At 39.6% G+C, this 25,831-nt stretch overlaps 3 protein-coding genes across 6 annotated transcripts in view; 1 reads left to right on the plus strand and 2 right to left on the minus strand.

Annotated features, from left to right (window-relative positions):
• The window catches only part of LOC117820288 (protein FAM124A), a 42,934-nt gene extending 36,923 nt beyond the window's left edge, over window positions 1–6,011 (minus strand). For both annotated transcript variants that reach the window (XM_034694012.1, XM_034694011.1), the window contains exon 1: window positions 5,777–6,011. In XM_034694012.1, coding sequence (XP_034549903.1) covers window positions 5,777–5,832 — 56 coding nt within the window. In that variant the 5' untranslated portion in view covers window positions 5,833–6,011. The remainder of the gene's footprint in view (window positions 1–5,776) is intronic.
• A 1,565-nt stretch (window positions 6,012–7,576) lies between these two features.
• On the plus strand, window positions 7,577–12,435 carry tsn (translin). The gene is made up of 6 exons (XM_034693767.1): window positions 7,577–7,786; window positions 8,965–9,058; window positions 9,165–9,261; window positions 9,461–9,576; window positions 9,665–9,744; window positions 10,826–12,435. Exons 1-6 carry the CDS (start codon window positions 7,721–7,723, stop codon window positions 11,054–11,056), a joined length of 684 nt encoding a protein of 227 aa, XP_034549658.1. The 5' UTR covers window positions 7,577–7,720; the 3' UTR covers window positions 11,057–12,435.
• Window positions 12,436–14,709: 2,274 nt separating this feature from the next.
• The window catches only part of si:dkey-91i10.2 (uncharacterized protein LOC555224 homolog), a 105,382-nt gene continuing 94,260 nt past the window's right edge, over window positions 14,710–25,831 (minus strand). For all 3 annotated transcript variants that reach the window (XM_034693178.1, XM_034693180.1, XM_034693179.1), the window contains 4 exons: window positions 25,606–25,822; window positions 22,140–22,729; window positions 19,510–19,655; window positions 14,710–19,198 (listed from right to left, as the gene is read on the minus strand). In XM_034693178.1, coding sequence (XP_034549069.1) covers window positions 18,364–19,198; window positions 19,510–19,655; window positions 22,140–22,729; window positions 25,606–25,822 — 1,788 coding nt within the window. In that variant the 3' untranslated portion in view covers window positions 14,710–18,363. The remainder of the gene's footprint in view (window positions 19,199–19,509; window positions 19,656–22,139; window positions 22,730–25,605; window positions 25,823–25,831) is intronic.

Below are 25,831 nucleotides of genomic sequence, written 5' to 3' on the forward strand. Positions count from 1 at the left end.
GTTAATATAATTTAATATAATATAACATAATTTGATTTAATTTAATTTAATGTTCATACTTTTATCAGTAATTCTAGAATCAGTATCAGATTCTCATTTGTTTTGATGTACAACAAAAACACTTGTAAAATCAAAGAATCATTTAACCAAAAGTTATAAATGAGACCTGACAGTATATCTGGAATGTATGTAACATAATTGCTCAATAAAAAGATACTTGAGAAAAAAGAAAGAGAACCTTCAGTGGCCAAAATCAGAATCAGCCAAAAAAGAATTCAATCAGTGATTCTTAACTTCTTTCTTTTGAAGCATTATGAAGGAACGTAAGCAAATACATTTTTAAATGAAGGACATTTACATCAAGTACCGCCAGGAGGTTATTAGCTTCATATCTTCTAACCTACATCAGACAGAACAGTACAGGAACTTTTAATCTTCAGTCCCAGGAACTTCTCTTACTGCCTGTTCCAAATGTCAAGACTGAGATTAGAATAAAAGGGCTTTTCAGTTTTCTGCTCCCTGTAACTGAAACAAATCACAAAAAGAGCTGAAACTCAAGAATCAGCTCTCGTTGGATGGTTTAAAGAAGTTATTGAATGACTTGGAGGCTGACACATCTGACCGTAGATATTCTGCCTGATATAATCACCTCTTTTATCATGTTTGTACGTACAGCTGCTCTTTGATGCTCTTGTGATCTGTGCTGTCTCAGCCAGGACTCTCTTGAGAAGAGATCTTTAATCTCAATGACTTTCTTCTGGTTAGATTAGGTCATATTAAATAATAATCAAATCAAGTCAAACTAACCTTTAAAGGAAAAGATCCTTCTTTCCCAGCGCTGCTACATTCGTACAAAAATTCCCATTCAGGAAATGTGTCGTGTGATCGTGTCTAATCTAAAGCTCCCATCGGTGAGCTCTGACAATCAGAATTAGATTTCCTCAATTACACAAATATCTGTGAACAAACAAGAGGCTCATATATGTCCACACACGACAAGTCTGCATCCTACACATGCTATATTTCCATGAGCCGTCTGTGAAAACCTCAGCTTTATAGAGTGTACTACATCACCTGAGGTTATTAGTCCCTCAGGAGTCAGCTGACAGCCAGAGAACACTGTTCCTCCTCACAAACCCTCCTGTCTCTAAACTAATAAGGCCTCTGGAGCTGCAGGACTGCAGGAAGCAGAGGAGCGAGTCTGCTTCCTGCAGCAGGACGTTATTAATCTAACTAACGGGCATTAGACAGGAATGGACGGGAGGATAGGAAGAAGCAGGCGATCAGAGCAAGGTGATGGGGAACAGCAGAGGGGAAAGCATGGCTTAGAGCAGGGGTGTCCAAAGTACGGCCCGGGGGCCAATTGCGGCCCAAGGTCCATTTATTGATGGCCCCAAGCTTCCATCTTAAAATGTGTTTATTATAGCACAGATATTATCTGTACATTTGCAGTTTCTTTCAAGCGCACAAACAAAACCAAAGTCAATCCAGAAACGTCTCAAAAAGCTTCATATGGACTACTTGTATAAAGCCAAAGCACTTGGAACTCTGCAAGACGGCAATAAAGAAGAAACACAAGAACTCTTAAAGTTGACAGGTTTTCAAATTAATGTTTTTATCATGACGTGAAAATGTTCTTGACACAAAAGAGGACACAAGACGGGATCAGAATTATGAAATTGTGCAGAAAAGGCAAAATTTGGTGAATAAAAAATGTTCAGAACTCAGGAAAATAATTATTTAGTTCTTAAATTGTTGTCTGCTGGTCAGAAAAGTCTTAAAAACAACATGAAAAAGAAGTGAGGTGAAATCCAGATCATGATCCTGCCATAGGAAAATAATTATACAATATTTTTCCCACATTGCCCGACCATTTTCCTCCTGAAGAAGATAATGTTTGCTAATGTTTATGTGGCTTATGGAGAACTGAGGACTTCCTAGTTACTGTTTTATTGAGAAAAAAATTTAAATAATTGTTATTAAATAGAGATTTGATAGAAAACTTATGATTCTAAAGTCTCAGTAGGAGCCACTGGCCCTGAGTTATTCTGACAACATCATATGTGGCCCTCTTTGAAAAAAGTTTGGACACCACTGGCTTAGAGAGTGAAAAGCAAGACATATACACAGAGCAGGTTATAAACGACAGGAAGGTTACACAGAGTGAAACTTATTTGTCCCTGCTTGCAGAGAGAGAAATGACAAACTGTGGAAACAAACGAGAAAACTTTCTCTTTTTCAGGTTTATGACTCTATAGAGGAGAGGTGGAGGCTGCTGCAGGTCTGTTTTAATGGCTCCCTATGGATGTGTGTGTATTTGGCAGGACTCCTCTCACAGCGCCGGTTAGCATCTCGTCTGGCGTTCCCAGTCTGGCCTCGCTGCCTCGCTTCATCTCCGTCCAAAGACAATAAACAGACAGAGAAGCGAAGACAGACAGCAGCCTGGTTATGAACACAGAGTGGGACTGCAGAGCGACCTGATGGGTGCTCCAGTCACTTTGAGGAGCTCGTTTCACTTTAACAGACTCACTTGTTTTGTACTTGATTGGGTTGGAGATGTTTGGAAGAAAACAGAGAGAGGAAGACGAGAGAGAGAGAGAGATAAATCCACATAGTTATGACTCATACGCATTTTATGGTCTACCACCTTCACTCTCATTACGGTCAGGTCACAGGTCACAGAAAAGGATTATGACTGATGTTTAGATGGAACTTGAACCACAGTTTCCCAAACTGAAACACAATGCTGAATCCCCTACACATGATCTCCTGACATTTTTTAAATCTTATAATAATTCCATATTCAAGCCTGGATATTCCCAGGAACTGCCTTTCACATATGCACCTCACAGCAGGAGACTAATGTATCTGATGCACTATTACTCTGGGCTGCGTAGGCGATGCAGGAGGAGGAGCCATCTGTAACGGTGACAACATCCATCAAAACATCTCTTCATATAATACAGACAACTACAGGAAGCAGGAAAGAGAATAAGGCTGCGGTCCCATTGACAAGCAACCAACTTGGTGAAAGACATGCCGCCCACTTCTGCTGCTGTTTGAGTCTTCTCAAACAAGCCAGCACCCCACAAGGTTTATGTACCGATCAGCATATCACAGTTTTCTATGTATGGATGATTTCGACTCTCAAAATGTTGCATCTATAGCTCGGCTCAAGCCGCTAGGAATCCCAGATCGCTTTACACAGCGTAAGGTTGCAGTAAACAATAGATGGGGGTGATGCTGCCTGCACCACAAAGCAGCAGAAGTGCTCAACATGAACAACATCATCACATCCTAACCCCGACTCTTGCCAACATTAACTGGGAGGAAAAAATGGATGCAAAGTCGGTGTGAACAGATCTGGATATTCACTTTCACACATGCCACTCACCAGTGGCAAAGTCCATATAACCTGGCCCCATCAATCCTTTGAAAGACCTCAATATATCTGTGTTACTTCCACCTGCAGTTGTTATTCACACAACCTCAAGATGTTCATCATCAAGAAAACTGAATGTTCATTACAGTTACACTCACAGTATTACACATTTGTTTATGACTGGTTATGAAACAGACTGGAATCTCAACTGATGCCTCTTAATGTTATAAAATCAAGAGACCATGGCTGGTCTAACTCGGTTGGTAGCACAGGTGCCCCATGTACAGAGGCTTGACTTCCAGTCCCGGCATGATTTGGTCCATGTCACTCCCTCCTCTCTCCCACCTTGTATCCTGTTAGTTCAAGCCGAAACTAAAATACCTTAAAATCATCAGAAGAGATAAATGATGCACTCTCTTGGGTTTAAGACAATTTCACATGAATTGTGATTGAAGGAGACACGATAGCAGGGAGAGTCTGCAGAACGAGTGAAAACAGTGGATGTGGGAGCAGAGGAGGAAGTGGAGTGAGGCAGAAGAGGTGGAGGATGTGACCTGACGGAGGCGGTGGTTCTCTGGTTATCAGCTTACAGTGGTATTTTTGACAGGGGTCTGTGCTGCTTTTCCCATGACACACACACACACACACACACACACACACACACACACACACACACACACACACACACACACACACACACACACACACTCTCTCACACACATGATGCTGTTTGGTTCCAGTTCACGCCTCATGAAATAGCATGGTTGCAGGTGACTCTAACAACAGAGAACTGACACACAGCTCAGATTACTTTCACAGTTTAGGGTGAAAAGGCCAATACAAGCTTTATGTTTTGTTATTTCCTCTCTATTACCAGTCACACACTTTTATAAAACTGACACATTGCATTTCAATAAGTTGCTTTTCATATACCGTACATAAATCTTACATTTACAAGTGTGCTTTTGATGTTATTTTTCAGCCTTTTACCCTTTATTTTGTTCTTGTTGATAACATTTAACACCAATCTGGCCATGGGTAAGAGATGAAGATGAGCCTCTAGGCTGAATCTGGCTCCTTCACATTTAGTCATTAAGTGAGCACTGTTTTTCCAAACATAGAATCCTAATCTTAAGAAAAAACTGTCGATACTACTTTTCTTTTAACCTGGAAAATGTCACAAGGGGTCTCTTAAACAAAATTAGAGGCTGGTGTGAGCTGGAAAACTTAATATGCAAACTTTCATACTGACATGAACAAAACTTAAATACTTCAAACTTGATTTTGCACTATACTGCATGAAATGTGTTTAGTCACAGGGCAATTGGAACAAGTAAAATGAATGATTATCCTGTTATTGTTGTTTCCATAAATGTTAGATTTGTGCTTTATGTACACCTGAGCTCAGAGACTTCTCATTATTCCATGATAATTCACACAGACACGAGAAAATAAACAGGAACTGCACAAGAGTGAGTTATCAATATCCTTAAATCTGTGTATTTTTCTGATTAGTCATAGAGAATTTAAAAATGATCGTGTCTAAGTTATCGTAAACCTTGTGGCCAACCAGATTTTCATGGCTAATATGCAAGATGAGCCCGAGCCTGGATGATGTTATTGTAAAGGGATAAAGGTGTATCACTAAAACACTGACTGACACAGACACTCCTTCTCTACTACACCACAACATCTAGCAGTAACATACCAGAGGAGAAACTGAGGCTCATTTTTGTCTAATGGCTGAAAACAGAGAGAACAATCCAGTCAATGAACTCTCTGATGTCTAAACATTCATGAATTCAGCTCATTCTTTAGTGTGGCTGTACTCTCATTAGGATACGTGATCAAAATTAACTCTCCAGTGAATAATTAGGATCACACTTCTCCTTATGTCCTCATCAGACATTATAAAGATTAACCTTATACTCAATCTTATACTTTTACAAATTGATGTAAGTGCAACATGGGTTGATTACATCACAGTTTGCTGTCTGTTTTGATTTGCTCCTTAACGTTTCAAACAGATAACACCAAACCTCATATGAAAGAAGTCTATTTTAATTCTGTCTTTCTAATTAGACAAGGTGCACCTCTAGTTGCATGATCTATCCCTGTGAATTAACACTTGCTGTAATTCGGCACATATTCAGGAGTTACTTTTTTACGCTTGGTTTGTTTTTTTCTGTATAATAAAATAATAATTAAATCAAAAGTTGTTTAAATGAGCCTAAATATACTCCTAATGTTTAATAAAGCATGCATTATTTATGACAATGCAAATACTGCTGTTTTCAAAAGTCTAATGTTTCAAAAAGTATCCAAACTTTCCTGACACATTGATGTCGGTATTTCTAATCAGTCACATTTCAGTGTAACTCCTGCTCCACTCACCCTCCGGTCTCAGCTCCTGAATCCACACAGTCATCTTCTGCAAAGGTTTTCTCCATCTCACTGTTTCGGCTGGTCAGCAGTCAGCTTCATTGTTTTTAAGTCCAATGTTGACACTAAACAAGTCATAGAAACGACCAGGCAGTTATCTGAACGGGCAGACAGCTTATACAGGTCGGGCTCGTACCTCCTGACCTGCAGCGAACAGTCTGGTTGACTTGTTCGAGCAACAGGCGGCTGACTGACTGATTCCCTGCGCTCTGAGGTGGTGCCTTCAGGGGCCGTCGGAAATCTGAGAACTACAGTTGTAATGAACCAGAGCCAGAGACAGTGGAAGTTTCAATTTAATTCTAAAAAAGAAATTACACACCAAAAATGACAAACTATGGATTCTAAGTCCAAATTATGGGACAACATTTCGGCCTACTGTAATTGCAACTCCATTAAGATACTGATACAATTATACTTACAAGCATTTTTACTTATTGAATGTATTTTGTACTCAAAGTTTGTCATTTTATTCTAATTTTTTTTAATTCCCCACTTGAAATGTTGGGCAATAAAAATGGATAAAAAGCACTCAAGTAAAATAATACTGACTGATTTTAAAACATGTACTCAAAAACAAGGAGCCTACTTAGAATTACTTTGGTAAACTATTGATACTTAATTAACCCTTATTAAATGCTTCAACAATTAATCAGAAATTATTAAAAAACTACACCTGAGCAAATTAATAGCATACTGCACTAGTAAGAATAAAAGTGTTTGTGTTTGGTGACAATCACTGGAAGTTTGCCAATAAAACTAACAAAGAAGAGATATATCCTCCCAATGTAAAAAACTATAGAAACAATCTGCTATTATTTCTATATATCTTTTCAAAATCTGTTATCAAAAGTTATGTTATCCTTGCAGTAGGCCTCATACTGAGCTGCTGTGTTATGGGAAAAAAATTCGAGCAGCATTTGAAGGTAACACGTTTCAGTGTTCTGTTTTGCCTCCATCATCAGGGTGAATCAGGTAATGCACAATATGTGTTGAGATGGGGGAAAAAAAGCACAATGGCCTTTGAAATGGATCAGTAAACGAAATATTAGAAATTAATTTCATTATTTTGATTTTATGAATAAAAAGGGAATTAAAATTGTTACATAGTCGGAAAGTATATGTTGTAAAATTGTACTTCTGATTTGTTATAGTGATAACAAACTAAAGGAACAGTGCAAACAGCTCTTTAAAGATATATGGAAATTGTGGTTCAGTCTATCTTATTATAATTCGTAGAAACAGTCGTACGATGCAGATGCACCTGCTCCTGTGTGCATAGTCAAAACAACCCAAACTTAGTTGATTGATCATACCAATAGCTAGTATTAGGAAAATATGTTTTTTGAAACATTTTTTTATTTTTCAAAAGTGGGTTAACTGTTTTTGCAAATGAACTCTTCATATGTATTTTTTTTTTAAAGAAACATTTATTGAAGGCGTTGGTTAACATTACATATATATTATAGGACACTTGCATACGTCTAATTATACATATTACAATGCATTTAAAGAAAATCCCAAAAAATTACAGAGCTTTATCAGACACGAAATTAATATTGATGAAATAATAATGATGAGAATAAAAAAAAGATTTAAAAAATAAAACTAATAAACAGTGAAATAAGATGAATATTTATTATTTATTCTTTAAATAAATCTTGTATTAAATCCAAAGTGTGTGTGTTCTTTTTGTTGTTGTTTATACATTTTAGAGACTATAAAATATCAGTACATTGACGTCTAAGCAATGACGTCATCTCCCCGCGCCGTGTTCTAGTGGAGAGGCGGAGCTGACGGTTCTCGTGCACGTTGATGTTTTCATGATTTAGCGGCAGAGACGAGTTCATCATCTTCATCATCCTCGGCATCATCCGGACAGTTTGACTCACAGGAGAAATGTCAGTCACCGAAATGTTCAGTTACATCCAGGGCTTCCTGAGCGCGGACCAGGACGTCAGAGAGGTATGAATGGAGGTCCCGCCTCACAGCTGCAGAGCTGCTATCACTGTTAGCTTACAGGGACTGTTAGCATGCAGCTAACCAGCACCTCCTCAACAATAGAATAATGACACCATTAATTCGTTTTAATGATATGAGTGAAGATTATAAAGCAGCAGAGCCACGAATCACTAAAAAGGATATTTGCATCTATTTAATCAGGTTTATCAGGATGCATTAATGTCTGCTCACTTTTCTTTGAATATGTTTATTACTCTGCTCCATTTGTTCCACGCGCCTGAAGATAACATGGCACATTGTCACGTGCACACACTATTAAATTCCTATCATACTCGATTTTATTCCACCAACTAGTCCATAATTTATGAAATGTTCTTAACATGTCTCCTCCAACATATATCATGATTGGTGTTACTTAAAGCTCCTATAAGGAACTTTTGCATTGTGGTGATTTTGGCGCCCCCTGTGGCCAATTCCATACCTTCCACCTCCGTTAAAATTAAACATGTGTAAAGTTTTTTTAATTACCAAAAAAATTCTCAACCTGCTTTCTCTAAATCAACATATCAACTAATAATGATCTTTGCCTTGAAAAATGTAAATTTAAGCTGTTTCTCCAGTGCTTTTAATTACTTTGTCTAACGTATACCCCACGACAGATGTTCAAGGCGTTAGAGTAGCTATAAAGATAATCAGTTTTTATATTAGAGGTCTGGTTTGCGCTTGTAGATCATAAAATCACAAATTTCTGTCTGTTTCATGTCCATTGTGGAACTCCTCACAGGAGCTTTAAAGCGAATTGGAATCAGATGTTCGTTCTTTATCCTGAGGAGGGAAATTCGGTCATTACAGAGCTCTTATAAACAGTATATAAGAAAGTCAAAATATTAATAGAAGAAGGAATAACATGAGATATAAATACGAATAAGATCAAATAAAGATCAAATAGAATAAAATAATACTGAAGTATATATAGGAGTGCAGAATAGTTAGAATTATCTATGTACAAAAGTGCTGGGAATGAAGCACATCTTAGTAATTAGCAGCATTTAGGAGAACAGACTTAGTAGTAGTTTTGTAAATTTAAGATTATGTTTTATTTATATTTTGCAGGAGTATGAAAAAGATGTTATTTCACATTAAGAAAACATTAATTTTAAATGTGCTTTTTTTCCCCTCAGGATATCCGTAAAGTGGTCCAGACTCTGGAGCAGACTGCCAGAGAAATACTAACAGTTCTCCAAAGTGTTCACCAGCCATCTGGGTTCAAAGAAAGTGAGTGGGAAATATTGTGCACAAGCTTGTCTGGTACTGAATTAAGTTTGACTTGTCATATTTATGCTTTAAAACGTATTCTTTTTCACCCTTTTGCTTCTATTAGTTCCGGGTAAATGTGCAAAGGCGCGGGAGCTGTTCTGCACCGTGAGGACACAACTAGCAGACCTCAAAACTAAGTTTCCTGTGGAGCAGTATTACAGGTAGGAGCTACTGTACATCTCAAGTCACTCATGGAGTAAGCTTTTTGTTCAGAAATTCTAATTGAGTACAAAACTGTAGAAAAAAATGTCTGCTATATTGTTTGTTTTTTATGAAGTCCCCCTTAACCTTCTTGGAAAACAGAGTCTACACATCCTGGTGAAATAAATGTTAAACTCCTCTTCCTCTGGTCTGCTTCAGGTTCCATGAACACTGGCGGTTTGTCCTGCAGCGCTTGGCTTTCTTAGCCGCCTTTGTTGTCTACCTGGAGAGTGAAGCTCTGGTGACCCGGGAGGAAGTGGCTCAGATACTTGGCAGTAGGTATCAGTTTATGTGTTCAGAGTTTAACTTCTACTGAGAAAAACTTCTTTAAACTTCTTTTTCTTCGCCCTCTTCTCCCCACAGTTGAGGTGGTGCGAGAGAAAGGCTTTCACCTGGATGTAGAGGACTACCTGGCAGGTGTGCTGATCATGGCGAGTGAACTGGTGAGTGTGTTGTCATCACTGTGAAACCACATTAAGGTTTAATTAAATGGCTGAAAAAGGTTCCCCCCAAGGCTGCTTATATTTTAAGAAAGACATTTTAAAATATTTGTAAATCCAAAACAGTGACACCTGTTCACATGTTTACACTGACAAACCGTAACCTGTAATAATGCTTATATAAAGGACTGCAGCATGTGGGGATAGTTTAATTTCAGCTGCATTAATTAAGGTAACTGAGGGTCATGTTTCATGTATAGGCATGCTTATATTTCATTGGGGACAGTTAGTGTTAAAACAGCAAGTTTATCAATTCAAATGAAATTTATTGGAGTTTTTTTGCATTTTAATAATGTTTTTATTACTAAATTAGTGATTTATAGAGCAGAATATTCCCTTGTCCCAACTTTGCAGATCTCAGAATTTCTCCTGTCATTGTATTTTCAATATCTTTGAGTCCCAGACTGTTTTTCTGACAAAATATCAGTTGGCATAAGTCATATTGAGCTCTGAGAATTTTTAATCAAGTTCATGGAGAAAACTAAAACCTGAAAATAAGTCACAAAGTAATTTGGAATAAAAAGGCTTAATTGCAATTTAATAGAAAATTCTTGACTTTGTATTTGTTCAAGTTATTATTATTTTAAATATTTTATTTGGAACTTTTTAAATGTACCAACAAGACAAAACAAATACAATCAAACAAGGGCTCAGACATGTGAAATGAAATATAACTGATAATATTAGAAATAAAATGAATAGAATAAACAGATACATAAATTAATAGAAAACACATGAAGAAAATTTTAGTTGAAAAATAAATTTAAATGACAAAATAAATGAAGAGAAGTAATAAAATAAATAAATGAAAATACATACATTTACACACATGCATATACACACATACATACACACAAATAATTTATAAAAGTTGAAGTTATTAAACTCACTCAGGATGAAGTCAGTGATATTTGATATTTTTTCTTTTGCATTTCTGCCTCAGACGTCTCAGTGTGCATCATTAAAGCTTGTATAGGATATGAGACATCAACATATAATGTAAGTTTGTTATTTCTCTCTTCAGTCGCGGTTGGCGGTGAACAGCGTCACCGCCGGAGACTACACCCGGCCGCTCCGCATCTCCAACTTCATCAACGACCTGGACTCTGGTTTCCGCCTGTTGAACCTGAAGAACGACCCTCTGCGGAAACGCTACGACGGCCTCAAGTACGACGTGAAGAAAATCGAGGAGGTGGTGTATGACCTGTCTATCCGCGGGCTGGCCAAAGAGGCGGAGTCTGCTGTGGAGAAATAGAGCACTTAGTCGTCGACTGGCTGTGGGAGACGGAGGAGGAGGATGCTGTAGCCCCCCCCCTGCCCCCCCCAGGCTGGGATGTCTCCACGGCTGCTGCCCCTTTAACCTACCTGGAAGGCAAGACCCAGGTCTGCACCTGAGGCCCCAGCAGCTGAGGACAGACTGTGTGTGTGAGTGAGTGAGTGTGTGTGTATGAGTGTGTTTGTGCAAAAGGCATGCATGAGAAGGGCTTTGATGAATGGCAGTCTGTCAGACGGGTGGAGGAGACGATGACCCGGTTTGGCATCGTTGTTTGGATAGTTAACATCGAAGGTTCAGTTTGTTGCCGTTCTTTTTGAAATCTGTGTTCCTGTTTCTGTATTCATGTGTTAATGATTCAGTGAGTTGACTTTGCAACATTTAACTTGCAATTGGACTCACTCTCACAGTGTATTGATGTTCAAATTGTCTGACACACACAGGGAGCCCTCAAATGTGAGTGCTCCTGCCATGCAGAGCTTTCTTTTGTGGATGTTTGTGTTGCAGAAACAAACAAACAAACAAACAGTGTTTAAGTCTTGAGTTAAAGTTTGGTTGTTTATCTTTCAAACTCTGAATTCCTGATTATGCATCCAGGCAGAAATCCAGGAGCCTTATTTGATGCAACATCCTGTGATTTAATCAGAAATCTAAAAGTCTAAAAGACAACAGCCTTTTTTCTTTGTTTACATATCACAGCACTATCATTACACTTCAATCATTTCTGACTTTGATACACAAGCTTAGGTTTGGATCATTAGCACCTACTTTTCATACATGAGGCTCCAGGATGAGGCACAGCCAAAGAAATGACTAAGATGCACTGCACACGATGTGAAGCTGAAGCTACTCTGTGATTCGTTACATCCTTCTTTTGTAATTCTTCCTACATCAAGGAACTCTTGCTGAACAGTGCCAATGAAAATGTCTGATGATTTCATTGTTTTTGTTGTGCTATGAAGCTTTCTCTGGAAATCCACAAGAGAATTCAGAATGTCATGTCGTGCCCTGCATGTGTTGTGCTCACTGTTTTTTCTTTTCCACTTCAGAACCGTTGATGTTCGTTTGCTTCAGTGTCGTAGCGAAGCAGGATTGTATTTTCTAGAAATGATTCCTGTTCACTCTTTTTGCCACGTTGTGCTTTTGTTTTCCTGCAGTGATGTGTATTCAACTTCGACTGTGTAATGATGAATCACTTAATCACTTAAAATGTTTCATTTAATGTAAATATATTTCTACATTCTGCATTTCCAGCTTTGTCAGGCTTTAAGTTTTTCATATTGGACAAAAAGGCTGCAAAATAAATCCCAGTTTCATTGTTATCAGTGTGAGCATTTGTAATAAACACTCAACAATCTGGATTTATCAAAATAAAAGTATTTTTAATTAAACAAGTTATGCTTTCTCACATAGCATTATATTTCATCTAGTGGAAGGAAGCCTAAGACAGAGGATTAGAGCCACATTAAGGATTAAAAGTATATATAAATATGAGAATGGGTTAGTGAGAGAATGCAAATGAAATAGTTTTTTTCTCATACATTTATGGGAATAATAATCAAATACATTTAATAATAATACATTTTATTTATATAGTGCTTTTCAAAAAACTCAGACACTTCACAAATAGCACACAATAAAAGGCAGAATAAAAAACAAAATAGAAACACAGTGGATATAAAAACATTAACAGTTAAAAGCAGTTCTGAAAAAGTGTGTTTTGAGGTGAGATTTGAAAGTTTGTAGGTCAGTGGAGTTGCTTATGTGTTTGGGGAGGGAGTTCCAGAGGGCGGGGGCAGCAATGGAGTAAGCCTTGTCGCCCCAGGTTCAATTTTACAAATTTACAATTAAAGTTGTAAATTTAAAGGGTAAAAATCCATTTACGAGATTAAAGTCAGTCTTATCTCGTAATTTTATGAAAATTAAGTCATAATTACAGGCTGTGGTTCATCTATATGTAGGCTGAAACAACATATAGGGTGAAATAAGAAGAGTAGCCAACGGCAGCCTTCACTAAAATTAAGTTGTGAAGTTGTGTTGAACAGCTGAGGACAAACAGCGGCTGCAGAAGTGAGCACAGGTTGCCTATTAGCCTGATTCTGTTGTGCTGATGCGCCTAAACATTAGGTATTGAGTTATTTATGAAACATAGGTTAAATATAATTTCACAAAATGCTCCACATTCCCTGTTCAGGGTTCCCACGTGTCCTGGAAAACAGTTGACCAGTTTTCCAGTACCGGAAAACTCCTGGAAAATGGGAGAAAAAGTAAAATGTCCTGGAAAATTATTCCAACATGACTGCGTATGATCTGGAACAATTAAAATAACACATCCCTATTCATTGAAAGCTGAATGCACGCTGTGCTGGAAAAGACAGCGACACAAACCGGTCCGGTTGCGTGACTTTTTCCATGTCTTTTCTCCCTCATTTGGTCATAATCATGCATTCACAGAAAACGGGGTTATATTGTTTATGTTTTATGGTAAATTAACCTTGTAGAGTGCTCTTTTGATTCAAAGAGTCCTATATTTAAGTTAAAGAGTGACCAGCAGAGTCGAGAGCTCGGGGGTCTGTGCCTCACAACTTTCCCTGCAGGCTGGGAATGTCCTGGAAAATAACCTCTGGAGAAGAGTGGGAACCGTGCTGTTTCAGTCCAGGCGGCTGCAGGCTGCTCTTATGACCTGTCCCTTTAAGACAACATATACACTACCAGTCAAAAGTTTGGACACACCTTCTCATTCAATGGTTTTTATTTATTTTAATTATTTCCAACATTGTAGATAAATACTGAAGACATCAAAACTATGAAATAATCTGGTTTTGCCATAATCTGGATTACAACAGTAGTCAAACAGGGCTATCCATTGTGTGCTAACCCTACCTCTGAACAACACAACTGATGGTCTCAAACACATTAAGAAGGCAAGTCATTCTACAAATGAACTCTTGACAAGGCTCATGTTATTTAGAAACCATTCCAGGAGACCACTTCATGAAGCAGACTGAGAGAATACCAAGAGTGTGTAAAGCTGTCATGAAGGAAAAAGGGGGCTACTTTACAGAATCTAAAATATAAAACATGTTCTGTTTTGTTTAACACTTTTTTAATAATTAAATAATTCCATATGTGTTCTTTCATAGTTTTGGTATTAATCTACAGTGTTTCAAATAATTAAAATAAATACATACAAGTGTATTTTGACTTTATTGTCTTAAAAATAAGGCTTTATTCTTGTAAATGTATTACTTTAATCTCTAAATCTCATTATTTTCCTCTATAAAGTGGTCCTAATACTCAGTCGTAGAAGCCTTTGAACAGGCATGCTCATCCTTTTTTATTCAGTCAGATGAAAATACAGCTGCTATCAGTTAACATCTGATTTCTTGGTGACAATTTAGCTGTGAAAGAAATGCTTTTTAAAATGACTTCTTTTGCAGGGACATTTTTCAAACAGTTATTATGTAAAACACAAAGAACATCAGATAAATATGGGAGCTGAGTTATAGCTAAAATGCATTATTCCATATTTATTTATGCACTTTGTATCTGTGCAATATCTTAAAATGTAGTTGCACATCACACATTTCCTCTCATTGTGCAGGCCTGTTGCATAAAACACAAACAAGCACCAGTGTGTTTAAAATCTTTTAATATAATTAACAATATATTACATTGGGGAAATAATACATCAGGTCTTTCAAAATGCAAATAAGGAAAACAAAAGAATCTGTTTTCAACCCGGCAGGTTTTGATTTTTTAGACATGTTAATTCTGGAACAGCGTTTTCCGACAGCACAGGAGTATTGGTGTGAGGCTGAGCACCCCTGCCCTCCCAAACACAGTGATTCGCTACCGTTTCTAGTGCTACTTCAAAGCAAATACAAAACAGCATCAGTCTTCAACAGTAGATTTGGTTTGATGACAGTGTTTTCAGAACCTGCTTAAATCAGCTTCAGTCAGCTGAAAACAAGACAGCGTAACATGTCATACTTGAAGCGGTCTATGACTGAATCATAATAAAGTGCATTAAATAAAATAAAGCCTTTATAAATAAAAACACACTTAAATAAGAAAGAGGATCAGCAGCCAGAGACCGTCAGAGGAATAATTATATTGCCTGTAAAATGATGTCTATCAAGTGCCAGCAGGGGGCAGGCTTGTCTGTTTCTCAGAGATAAATGCTACTGTGACAGTCTGCAAATATTTCAGTACCTTTAAGCATAACAGTAATCAAGTACCAAGGCACAACAGCTCATCACTAGGCCACATAATAACACAGTAAGGACCATGTCTGGACGGGACGGTTGGGAAGGTTTTCTGAAGACGGTTTGAGTAACCAGAGTCGGGTTACCTTTTTACACTTAAACTGTTGAAACACCAGCTGCCAGAGTCATCTCATCTAATTTATGCATTTAATTCATTCATGTTATTTCAAACATCTTAGATTCTGATTTGAATTCATTGATTGAAGGTGGGAAATTACAGAAGCAGTAAAAGAGAAACTATGGTATTTGTTAATAAGTTAGTCTACTGACAAAAAGTCAACTAATGTGATGATTATGATTTGCTTTTTGTATGAATTTTTCACATTTGTTACTTCTTCCAATCTCCAAACAAATTTAGTAATTTGTTTATTTAGAGAAGACGACTAAAAAAAGACTCTCCATTAGCTGGGAATTACAAATGCCATTGTTGTGTACTATTTTCAGACGTTTTCAAGACCATACAGTTATTAAAATAACTGACAACACAAATAAGTCTTTGCTATCCCATTACCTGGTCAGTGTGACTCCATATGAGGTCCTGAAACTAGGTTGAAAAACCTAACACTTAACATAAAGTGGGAAAACTGTTGTGTTTGACTTAAAGAGGTGGCATTATGCTTTTTCAATCTTTGACAAACAGATACTACGGTAACATTTTGGCTGTAGGTACTAAACATGGGCAAAGTATCAGATTGTGAGATTAAGTTGTGTCGAATTTGTCCCAGGGTGAGACTGTCAATGGTTCATTCAAAAAGTCTCAAGAGAACAACGTGAGAGTGACATGAAATTTGCTCAAAATGTGACATCCCGGTTGATTATACTCCTAAAAAAGAGCATAATAAACGTCATACTAAACAAACAGAAACATCCTGCTCTGTTCTTCATTGTCAGGGATTTTTCTGTCTCAGGCTGTTTTTGAAACCGCCAACTATACTAGCAGTACGTACTGATTTGGCCCAAATTCAGTATGTAGTATGTGAAAAAGTGCAAAATCTGCAGTATGCAAAATCCACCGGATGTTGTATTGATTTGGGAAAATTTCACAGTATGCATTGGACCAGTTTTTAAGGGGGCACCCAGTTTTAGTAGCTGTGAAAACTACTAAATTCCATATGAATCACTTCTTAACTTTTTAAATCATTAGTGATGCTAAAGAAGCAGTTTCTCTATCAGCTTGGCCGTTGTTTACTTCTGCTTTCCGAAACCGGAAATCCAGTGACGTCTGACCCAGCATCCTGAAGAACAGATCCATCAGAACAGTCATGCTGTAGACTAAATTCAAATGCAGCATGTAGTAGGCTGTACCTACTGCCTATTACATTCATATGTAGTATGTAGCATGCCTTTTCGAGAACAGCCTCTGTCTAAACTTTTCAGGTCAGATTTGGGGGTCTGAAACTTGTGGCCATATTGGGAAGAGGGATGGGGGCCTTAAAGAGACAGTACCTGAAATGAGCGATTCAGACAGAAGCTGAATTGAGGTTTTTCAAAGACACGAATCTGGGATAAGTAAAGGATTTTCTGAGCTGTAAGTCATGTAAAGCTACGACAAAGCTATCAAAGGGACAACTGAAAGTCTTTTAAAAAAGCATAATACTTCCTCTTTAACATATTAATCATGGTGCTGACGTCAAAAGTTTCTCTCTTTCATTGCTTTAAAACAATCCTTCCATCGCCTCGCTGAAACAGATACTCTCAGTATTCTTACGATGAAGCAACTTTCCATCAAACAAGTACAAATTTGAGACTTAAGTTAAATCTGCCACATGAACTCAGTAACAGTGTGGACCACAGCAGGACAAACCTGAACGCCAAAATGTGAATGTAAGGAAATAAAATGCATAAATAGTAGCTACTCGTGTTGAAACTGGCAGAGATTATTGCTGTTTTGTGAGTTCTCATTTAGAAATGTCAAACACAGTGATACAGGAGGTCTGATGAGCCCGTCAAAGAGGCTCTGCTCAACTGCATCTCTGGCAGTGAAAAGGTGCCCTACCGCCGACGTACAGAAGAGGGCGGCACGCCAACAGGAGAGGGCAGTGACGACAAACAGAAACCAAGGAACAAAGCTTTTTAACCACTTCTTCACCTTTTCATACCGTGAAATTAAAAGTTCTCCCCCCAACCAATGTCTGGTAGGAAAAAAAAGACATTACAAGTTTTCTTTATGCAGTCATGGTCAGTCATGCTTTTCATCAGACACACAGCTCTCTTCCTCCAGGAGCAAACAGTCTTTACAATCAAGGCTGACGAGCACAGCCCAGGATTTTTGGTTGTCCAAGGATTTCTCTTTTTTTAGTGTTAACGGCTTAAATTTTCATACGTCATTTAATTAGAGAGTACGGCGCACTTAGACATTTGCAGGAAAAAAAGTGCTATATCTTTCTCTTACTATAGACTGTATACAAGAAGTGGACGTAGACCTCTTGTTTCCAAAGTGAAGCCTTGGAAACCTGCATTCTTTTTAAGTGCCAGCAGGGGGCGCCTCCATTGGATACAGTGCAACATCAGATGCTATAAAACCAGACAGTAAAATGACCCTTCTTCTAGGTGGATTTATTCCCTCAGTAAACATTTCTTATTGCGTTTATGGACTGAATCTCTATCTCTTAGTCTTTATTAATGCTACATGATGTTCATTTTGTAAAGTATGATTCCATTTAGAGGAATATCAAGGATTAAGTAGGGTATATTTTGTGGTTTGGCAACCAGACAATCAGGATTGAGTCATCGCAAAGTGTATCTCCCCTCTCATCCAAAACTCATCACTCCTGGTTCAGAAACACTGACGGCCAAAAAGCCACCAAACACAGGGATGATGTCCCAGTGGCTACGTCCACTTCTTTTCTACACTCTATAACCCCCAAGAGACTGAGAGAGAGATTTTTTTTAACTGAAATCTAATGAGTCATAACAAGTGGTTTCACTCTGAAATGCTTCTTGTTGTCAGTTTGTTTTTGCAGTCAAAGGATTCAGGTTATTTACAGTGTAACAAAGGTGGAAGGGGTTGGTTGGTCAGTCTCAGGAGCGAGCCTGGTTTGTGTTGATCATGATGTTGGGCAAAGCATTGCGTCTTTTCCTCCAGGTGCCCAAGTCTCGAGCGTATCTCTTAACTTGATGGAACCACTGCTGGGTGCGAGATTTGTCCGAGGCACGGAAAACGAACGACTCCTTTCGAATGTCAAGAACCTCGAATGTGTCCTCGCTCTCCGGATCCGTTGACACCACACAGTTTCCTAAACGGATGGGCTCTCTGAGCACCGCGAACTTCCCGCTGCTCTTGTCCTTAATCAGAACCAGAACTCCGTCTCGAATGCTCTCTGCCCCTCCCTCCACTTGATCCACCTTTGCCCCAGTGTCGTTGCCCTGTCCTGGGGTTTCCCCGGCCCGCTGCGTCCTCACCATCAGGAGACTCTGGACGTTTTGGAACTTCAGTGCCTTGCTTCCCTTCTTCACCCACTGACCATCTGCCGGCTGGGACAGCTGAAGAGGTCCTTCCATGACGAATCTGGTGTTTTCTCTCGCCCAGCCAACAGTCTTCATCGACACCTCTCTCATCTCTATGTTGATGACCTCCCGGTTTTTACGGCTGTCCCGGCGGAACGATCGCAGTGACCACGTGACACCGTTCCCTTCCTGCTTTGTCTTCATGTTGATGTGCTCCAGGTGGGACTCGACCCGACTCTTGGCCTCACGGAGACGCGAGTAGTCCGGGTGACATTCAGAAGTAACCTTAATGATGCGACTCAACAGAAGAGGGTATTTGGTCACACGCTGGAGGGGTGCCATAAGGAAAGAGCGCAGGTTCATGCGGCGTAATGCCGTGTTGTCATTTTGGGAAACATCCAAGAAGATCCTGAGGGAACACACAAGAGTAAATTAAGCCGGGGACAGAACGAGCCAAGGCATGTCTTCAGAAGACTCTTCAAATTGATTAATGGGAATCACAGAACAGCCTGACTCATGACTGAGCTCCTGTTCTGTCTAAAAATATGAATCATTGCAGCTCTAGTCTGGAAATAGAACTTCTTCTGAATAAGTTATAAGCCGCTGTCTTTTCTATTTTGAATTATACCGAGCAGCCTTGGCAAGAACTGGAGGAAGCTCCTGGAACAAGTTCACCATCACACAAGCAAAGAGAAACAAGAACCCTTGTTCTCTGCGTACCTGAGCAGTTCTTTCTCCTTCTCCAGCGTGTTCAGCATGTTGACCGCGGTGGACTGCTGCAGGCAGTAGGTCTGGAAGGCGGGCAGCATGTTAACGAACTCCAGAAAGATCTCTCCTATGTATACTGTCAGCAGGTCTTCATCCCCCTGAGGGCAACCACAGGAGAGAGGAGGGTCAATAACAGAGTTCAACGCAATTTAGCATCGCACTCAGGATCAGTTTCTCTTAGCATGTCATTGTTGCCTGTTATTAAGTGTAAAGGATCTGCTACAACAGTCCAACAGTATATTTCTCACAACTTAGCTCAGCACAGGGATGATTGGAGGGTGAAAATAATCACAAAGAGAAATTAAGCATTCACACGCTGAGATAAACATGACATTCTGTTCAAAGACATTTTGCTCTTTTAGCTAGCAAAGCCCTATTTAGAGTTTCTCAGTCTAAAACAAAACTTCAACAGGATATGTATGTTTGTTTCCTAATCCTGCTCCAGTATCAGCCATGAGGACAAAACATTATTTCAAAGAAAAATATCCAAAGAAAAAACACCTCCTCATGCTCTCTAACTCGCTTCTCACTGTCAAACTTTACCAGCAGAGCTCTGAACAGAGACACTTCAGGTGAGTGTTGAATATGACTCAGCGTCTTTTGCAGAAAATGTGACCCAAACTCAGTCTGAAGAAATAACCAATCTTATCTCTGTCATCTCTGTCTGAAGAGGCTTCAGTATATGAGTGATACTTTTTCATCGTTCAATAAAAACTCCCCACTGTGCCTTTAAAATATTGCTCTGTATCTTGATGTTAATGGCCAAATCATGACAACATCACTAGGTCAGTTTAGCTATTCTACATCACACGTGTTGGCCCAGAAAGTTCAAATAGACAGCAAAATACTATCATGTTAATATATTCAGTAGCCTTTTTGAAGCTTTCTTGATCGGCCCACCACTGTTGCCCAAATCCAGAGTTAGTTTTGGGCAACAGAATTTCACTATCAGTCCAATTAAAACTTAAACCAACTTAAAAAAAGAACTGGGGGGAAAACAATGGAAAAAGTGCATTCATAAAGCCAGTCAGACATATTTTCCTTTACTGAAGTATGCATATTTTGCAATATCACTCTCAAATGAGGTACATTTAGCCTTCATGCACTGATCACTCCATGACCTCGTGTCCATTTGCCTTTCTGTCTTCTTAAAGGTTCAGTGTGTAGAAATGGGAATATTTTGTGTATCTAGTGGTCAGATTCTAGATCAAAACGCTCCCTTGTTCACCCCTCGAGTCGGTGAAGCAACGCTGCCCTTTGACAAGAAGCTCCTGTGATGCATGATAAGTATGATCCTCCAAGTTTTTTACCACTAAAAACCTCATTCAAGGGGTACAGTTATGGCCTAGCAGTCTAAGCGCACGCCCCATATACAGAGGCTATAGTCTTTGTTGCAGTGGTCTCAGCTTTGACTGCTGGCCTCCACCATTTGCTGCATGTCTTCCCCAACTCTCTACCCCCAACATTTCCTGTCTCTCTCCAGCTTTCCTGTCCAATAAAGGCGAAAATGCCCAAAAAACACAACTTAAAAAAATCCAATCCAATCCAAATTCTTTTGCTAAACCCAACAAACACCCTCGTCTTCTTCCTTAAACCAGCGATTTTGAGCAGCCACTCACTAGATCAAAAAATGCGTATGTTACTAGTTTGTCCTCTCTGTGCTACTGTAGAGACATGGCGGTGCAAATGGCGGTCTCTGGGGAAGGGGACCTGCTACTAATTACTACATCTTTGCACCTTTAACACTTGCTGTATTTTTGCTGTCATAAAAGTTAATAAATTGAAAGTTTAGCTACAAATATTTTGACATCAAGAAAAAGCAAAACAAGAAATCTTACCAAACAGCCACGTGTCATTTATGCTGATTCATTTTGTTTGGTCTCATTTTATCCATTACAGACGATTAAATTAGACTACATGGTTCCAAAACATCCAGAGTGAGTATGAATTAAATTCAAAATGCAGATGAGTCCATAATGGATCTAGGAAGCTTATTCATATTTCCAAAGTCCACATGCATTTCCTTTCAATAACCCATCCAAGAGCTACTATCTGTCTTCCAATCCAACACATGGACAGGCTTTGTCCTTCATATCCCAGCTGGCTTGCTTCTTTACAGTCTTTGTGCAGAGGTAATCTGACTTTGTATTTAAGGAAATGTAGAATATCTTGATATTTGAGAGGGACACATTTTATTTGCTGGCTGGGTATATGTTGATTCTATTTGGCAACCTTAACTCTGTCAAGACATTTTGTGATTTCATGATGCAGTTGCAAAAATCTTGTATAACCAAGAACTTCTGGGGCTTGGTAAGATATGTTAATGTTTTGTTAAGATGGAAAGTCTTTCAGTCTTCTATAAGCCATTTCATTCAAATGCAATCCTAAAATTGACTGCCTTTATAAATAACTTATGATGTACTTGTTTGTGCTCAAAACTTCAGAGCATCAAAGGAGATGATCTTAGATCTCCTGAGTAGTGGTACAAGGTAACAGGGTAGATTTCTTTGCACCCTACCCTCTGTTTTCTAAGCCTTGATAGTTTCTATGTAAGTGTGTGTGTGAGACAGAGTGTGTGTTACCTGGTCAAAGCCATGGTCGATGCTGTCTTGCAGGTGTTCAGTGAAGCGGTCATTGACATCTATGAGCTCTTGGACGTTACCGAACACCACAATGAGCTGCTCAGCCGTCAGCAGCCCGGCGCTCTGCATGGGGCAGTAAAACTCCTCCTTGATGATCCTCAGGTCCTCCCCGTAGCTCGACTCTGTGTTCAGAAACTCCAGGATGGCTTCCTTCCGCTCCGTCCTCAGCTTGGAGCAGCGTTCACACATGCGCTCCCCTCTCTCCTTGGAGGCCCCGTCCCTCAGTCCACAGTCTGGACAGGGTCTCTGGGCCTCCCAGGCTCTGAGCGAGGCAGACGGTCTCTTCCAGGTGCGAGAAAGACCCGGGCCTATGCCGCTGTCCACTCGTTCCACATCTGCTCCCCTGGTTCTGCGGTGACGGCGAGGCTCGCTGTCCTCCTCCTCCCGCTCATCACTGAGGCCCACCACACCGCTGTCGGCGCTCAGGCTGCTGATGGTGCTCCAGCGATGTTGACCAGCTCGAGTCACACCTAGACCCGCCTGGCGCTCCTCTCCGGGGGGCTCGGAGCGACCGCGGATAGCTGCCGGAGCTGTGGAGAGGGAGGAGGAGGAGGTCAGATTCATTAGGGCCCATGATGTTTATGGATTTACTCTCCACAGGCTTTGTTATTCACACTGCAAGGAGGCACACACACATGCACGCACACACACGCACGCCCAGCATTAGCAGCTTCCCTAATGAACGCCCACTTCATCTGAACCAGTCATTACTGGTCATGTCAGAATGAAGAAACTATTTCAGATATCATCTTTCTCCAATAATGAGATCCCTCACCCTCAACTCAAGGACTTAACCTTTGTCCACATGCATGTCAATACTATCCACTGTGTTTGAATGTGTGTGTGTGTGTGTGAGACTGTGTGTGTGTTGTGTTCAACATAGAGACTACATGTTTGCAGAGAATAAAAAGGACTCAAATGGTTCATTCAAACACCCGGTCCTAGAAAACCCATGATAATTATGTATCAATATGAAAACCTGTATAAGGGTGAAATCTTTTTGTTGCTGAGGAAAAAAGAATCCTGTCACTTTCACTTTTATCCACTGGAAAGAGCAACAAGGTCAGCATTAACATATGCCATATTGACTGACACTCTGTGGCCAGCGTCCAGTGTCAAAGAGCGTCTGTTGACAGGGGGAGCACAATATTAGCAGGGGAACTGTGTGTGTGTGTGTGGGTGTGTGTTTGTGTGTTCTGTGGGGGAGGTGAAGAAGCTGAAATATTTAGACTCAAGCATGACAAAAAGGATGATAAAATGAATCAAATGTAGCTCTTGTTCACAAAGCTGGACTGAATGTGCGGCCTAGTTGGCAGTTTTATTAAGATTTAGGGTGAGTCACCTTCCCTGATGAGGTGAGGGAGATGTAATGAGCACATGGACTGCTGTAATTACATTAATTAGAATTAAATTTAAGAACAGAGAGGGTTCTGCACCGGAAGGAAGCATCGAATCAGAGCTGGAGATAAGCTGTGGGCAGAGTCTCTCTGATCCCACATTGAGCCTCAAATCATAAAGTCAACTGGACCACTTGTGTTTCCTAATTTATAAATTTAAAGTCCTGGACTATTTTCCCCTCTTTAATCTTGAAGGATGGAAATCACAACCTTTACTCGTTCGACATGATGTAAATTATCATTCTCAAAGTCCAAGCTGGATTCAGAAAAGGGCATTCAGGTTTTTCTGCATCTTTTGCCTTGGACCGGTCTCTCTTTTTAAAGTGACCTCAGATCTTTATTTACCTGACTAAATAAAAGTTACATGAACAGATTTATCTTTGTGGTAGATTCACAACCATTTAAAGGTACAGTGTGTAGAAATGGGAATATTTAGAGATATCTAGCGGTCAGATTCTAGATTGAAACGCTCCCTTGCTCACCCCTTGAGTTGCTGAAGAGACGGTGGCCTTCGAGGACAAAAAGCTCCTGTGATGTAAGATAAGTCTGATCCTCTATTTGTGAAGTTTTTACCATTTAAAACTTCTATCAATACAAATTATTTTGCACACAACAACAACAACACCTCTCCTTTGTCTTTCAACCGGTGCATTTTGTACATCCACCACTTAAATACAAAAATGCATACAGCCCTTATTAGTGTGTCCGTTCTGTGCTTCTGTAGAAACATGGTAGTTCAAGATGGCAGCCTCCCTGAAAGGGGACCCACCACTATGTAGACATAGAAGGCTTATTCTGAGTTCATTAAAAACAAAATGATTTACATGTCCAGGTGGTTTTTGCACTAATTTGAACATACTGATGAATATTATATTCCATTTGTATCATGTCTGTTCTGCTAAATGTCGCTAAATACTACGCACTGCACCTTTAATGGGATAGCCCACACATTGAATGCATAAAAGCCAGTTTACTAATCACAAGGACTTTTCAGGTTAGAATAAAAGTTTGAAGTGACTTGTGCGGCTGTAAAAGATCTTGATGTGGTGTCAGAGTGATGTCATTAACTAATCTTAACTTGGCTTTTGGATTCATTTTAAAAAAGTGAAATACGTTGCAAACTGGAGGTGTGGATGATGAAGGTGTGATTATTTTTCCATGTGAGGAAGGAGGGTGTAACAAAAAGATAACACTGAGATGGATTATGAGAAATGTAGGCTCTGGTGTTTCTTGGAGCTCCATCTAGTTGTATAAGAGGGGCATTGAGTGCAGTGAAAAATATCTGTCTCTGCTGCTTTAGTTTCAATCATGTTCAATCTTTCAGCTTTACAGTTTTAAGAAGTACTTGACATTTTCGATGCATTAATCTTTGACCATTAGTTGAAGAACAAAATCTCTCTCTGGTTCTGGATGTCAGACTACAGAACAACATTTCAGTGTAGGCCTCACTCATTGGGAAACAGTTTCTCTTCACTCCTCCTTAAAGACAATCTGGAGCAGATTTGTTGCACAAAAAAGGAAAGAGATTGTTGATTGCAGGAAAACTTCTGATGTGTGCTCTCTTCCTTCTTCCTTTTTTTTTTTTGCATTTTTGACATAAAGTTCAGAATCATTAAGATCCTGCTACCAAACTTTGACAAATGCACATTATAATCCCTGCCCAATATGATGGCTTTTCACAATCATGAGATACTCCAGTTTAAAATGACTCTGACTCACAGTTTCTTATTAAGTCATCCTTATTCTTGAGCAGGATTTAGGCTTGTTCAACCATCAGTATGATTGTCATCAGACTTCAATACAGATTTGAAAACACAGAGACATTTTCTATCCTTAAATGACGAGTTCTTGGGAGTAACTGGTCTTTGAAAGCATTCAGTAAGCAAGTTTTACAGCTTTATAATAATAATTTGTGGTCCAGAATCTGATTGAGTAAGATGAATGCCTTACAGAACATACAGAACATCCCTAACACTCTGACACAGCTGTCCCTCATGTCATGTACTCACCACTGTCTCGGTCTCGGTCTCTGTCGCGGTCCCGGCGGTGGCCGTGGAGTCTGGCGGCGGCAGCGATCTTCATCTCCAGCTGTTTGCGCTTGGAGGCGTCTGCTGGCATGGGGTCGCTGTAGTGAGGCCGGAGACGACACTCGCGCTGAGCTCTCACCGTTTCAGCCAGCTCATAGGCTGCATCCGAGCTGGAGCGCCTGCAGCCCAGACCGGTGTGCTGCCGGTT

Source organism: Notolabrus celidotus, chromosome 10 (assembly GCF_009762535.1).
Source record: "Notolabrus celidotus isolate fNotCel1 chromosome 10, fNotCel1.pri, whole genome shotgun sequence".
Lineage (NCBI taxonomy): Eukaryota > Metazoa > Chordata > Actinopteri > Labriformes > Labridae > Notolabrus > Notolabrus celidotus.

Coding starts and splice junctions, on each gene's coding strand:
- tsn (XM_034693767.1), top strand. CDS start 7,721: ATGTCAGTCACCGAAATGTTCAGTTACATCCAGGGCTTCCTGAGCGCG. Junction 9,262..9,460: donor CCTGTGGAGCAGTATTACAG/GTAGGAGCTACT, acceptor GGTCTGCTTCAG/GTTCCATGAACACTGGCGGT. Junction 9,577..9,664: donor AGTGGCTCAGATACTTGGCA/GTAGGTATCAGT, acceptor TTCTCCCCACAG/TTGAGGTGGTGCGAGAGAAA.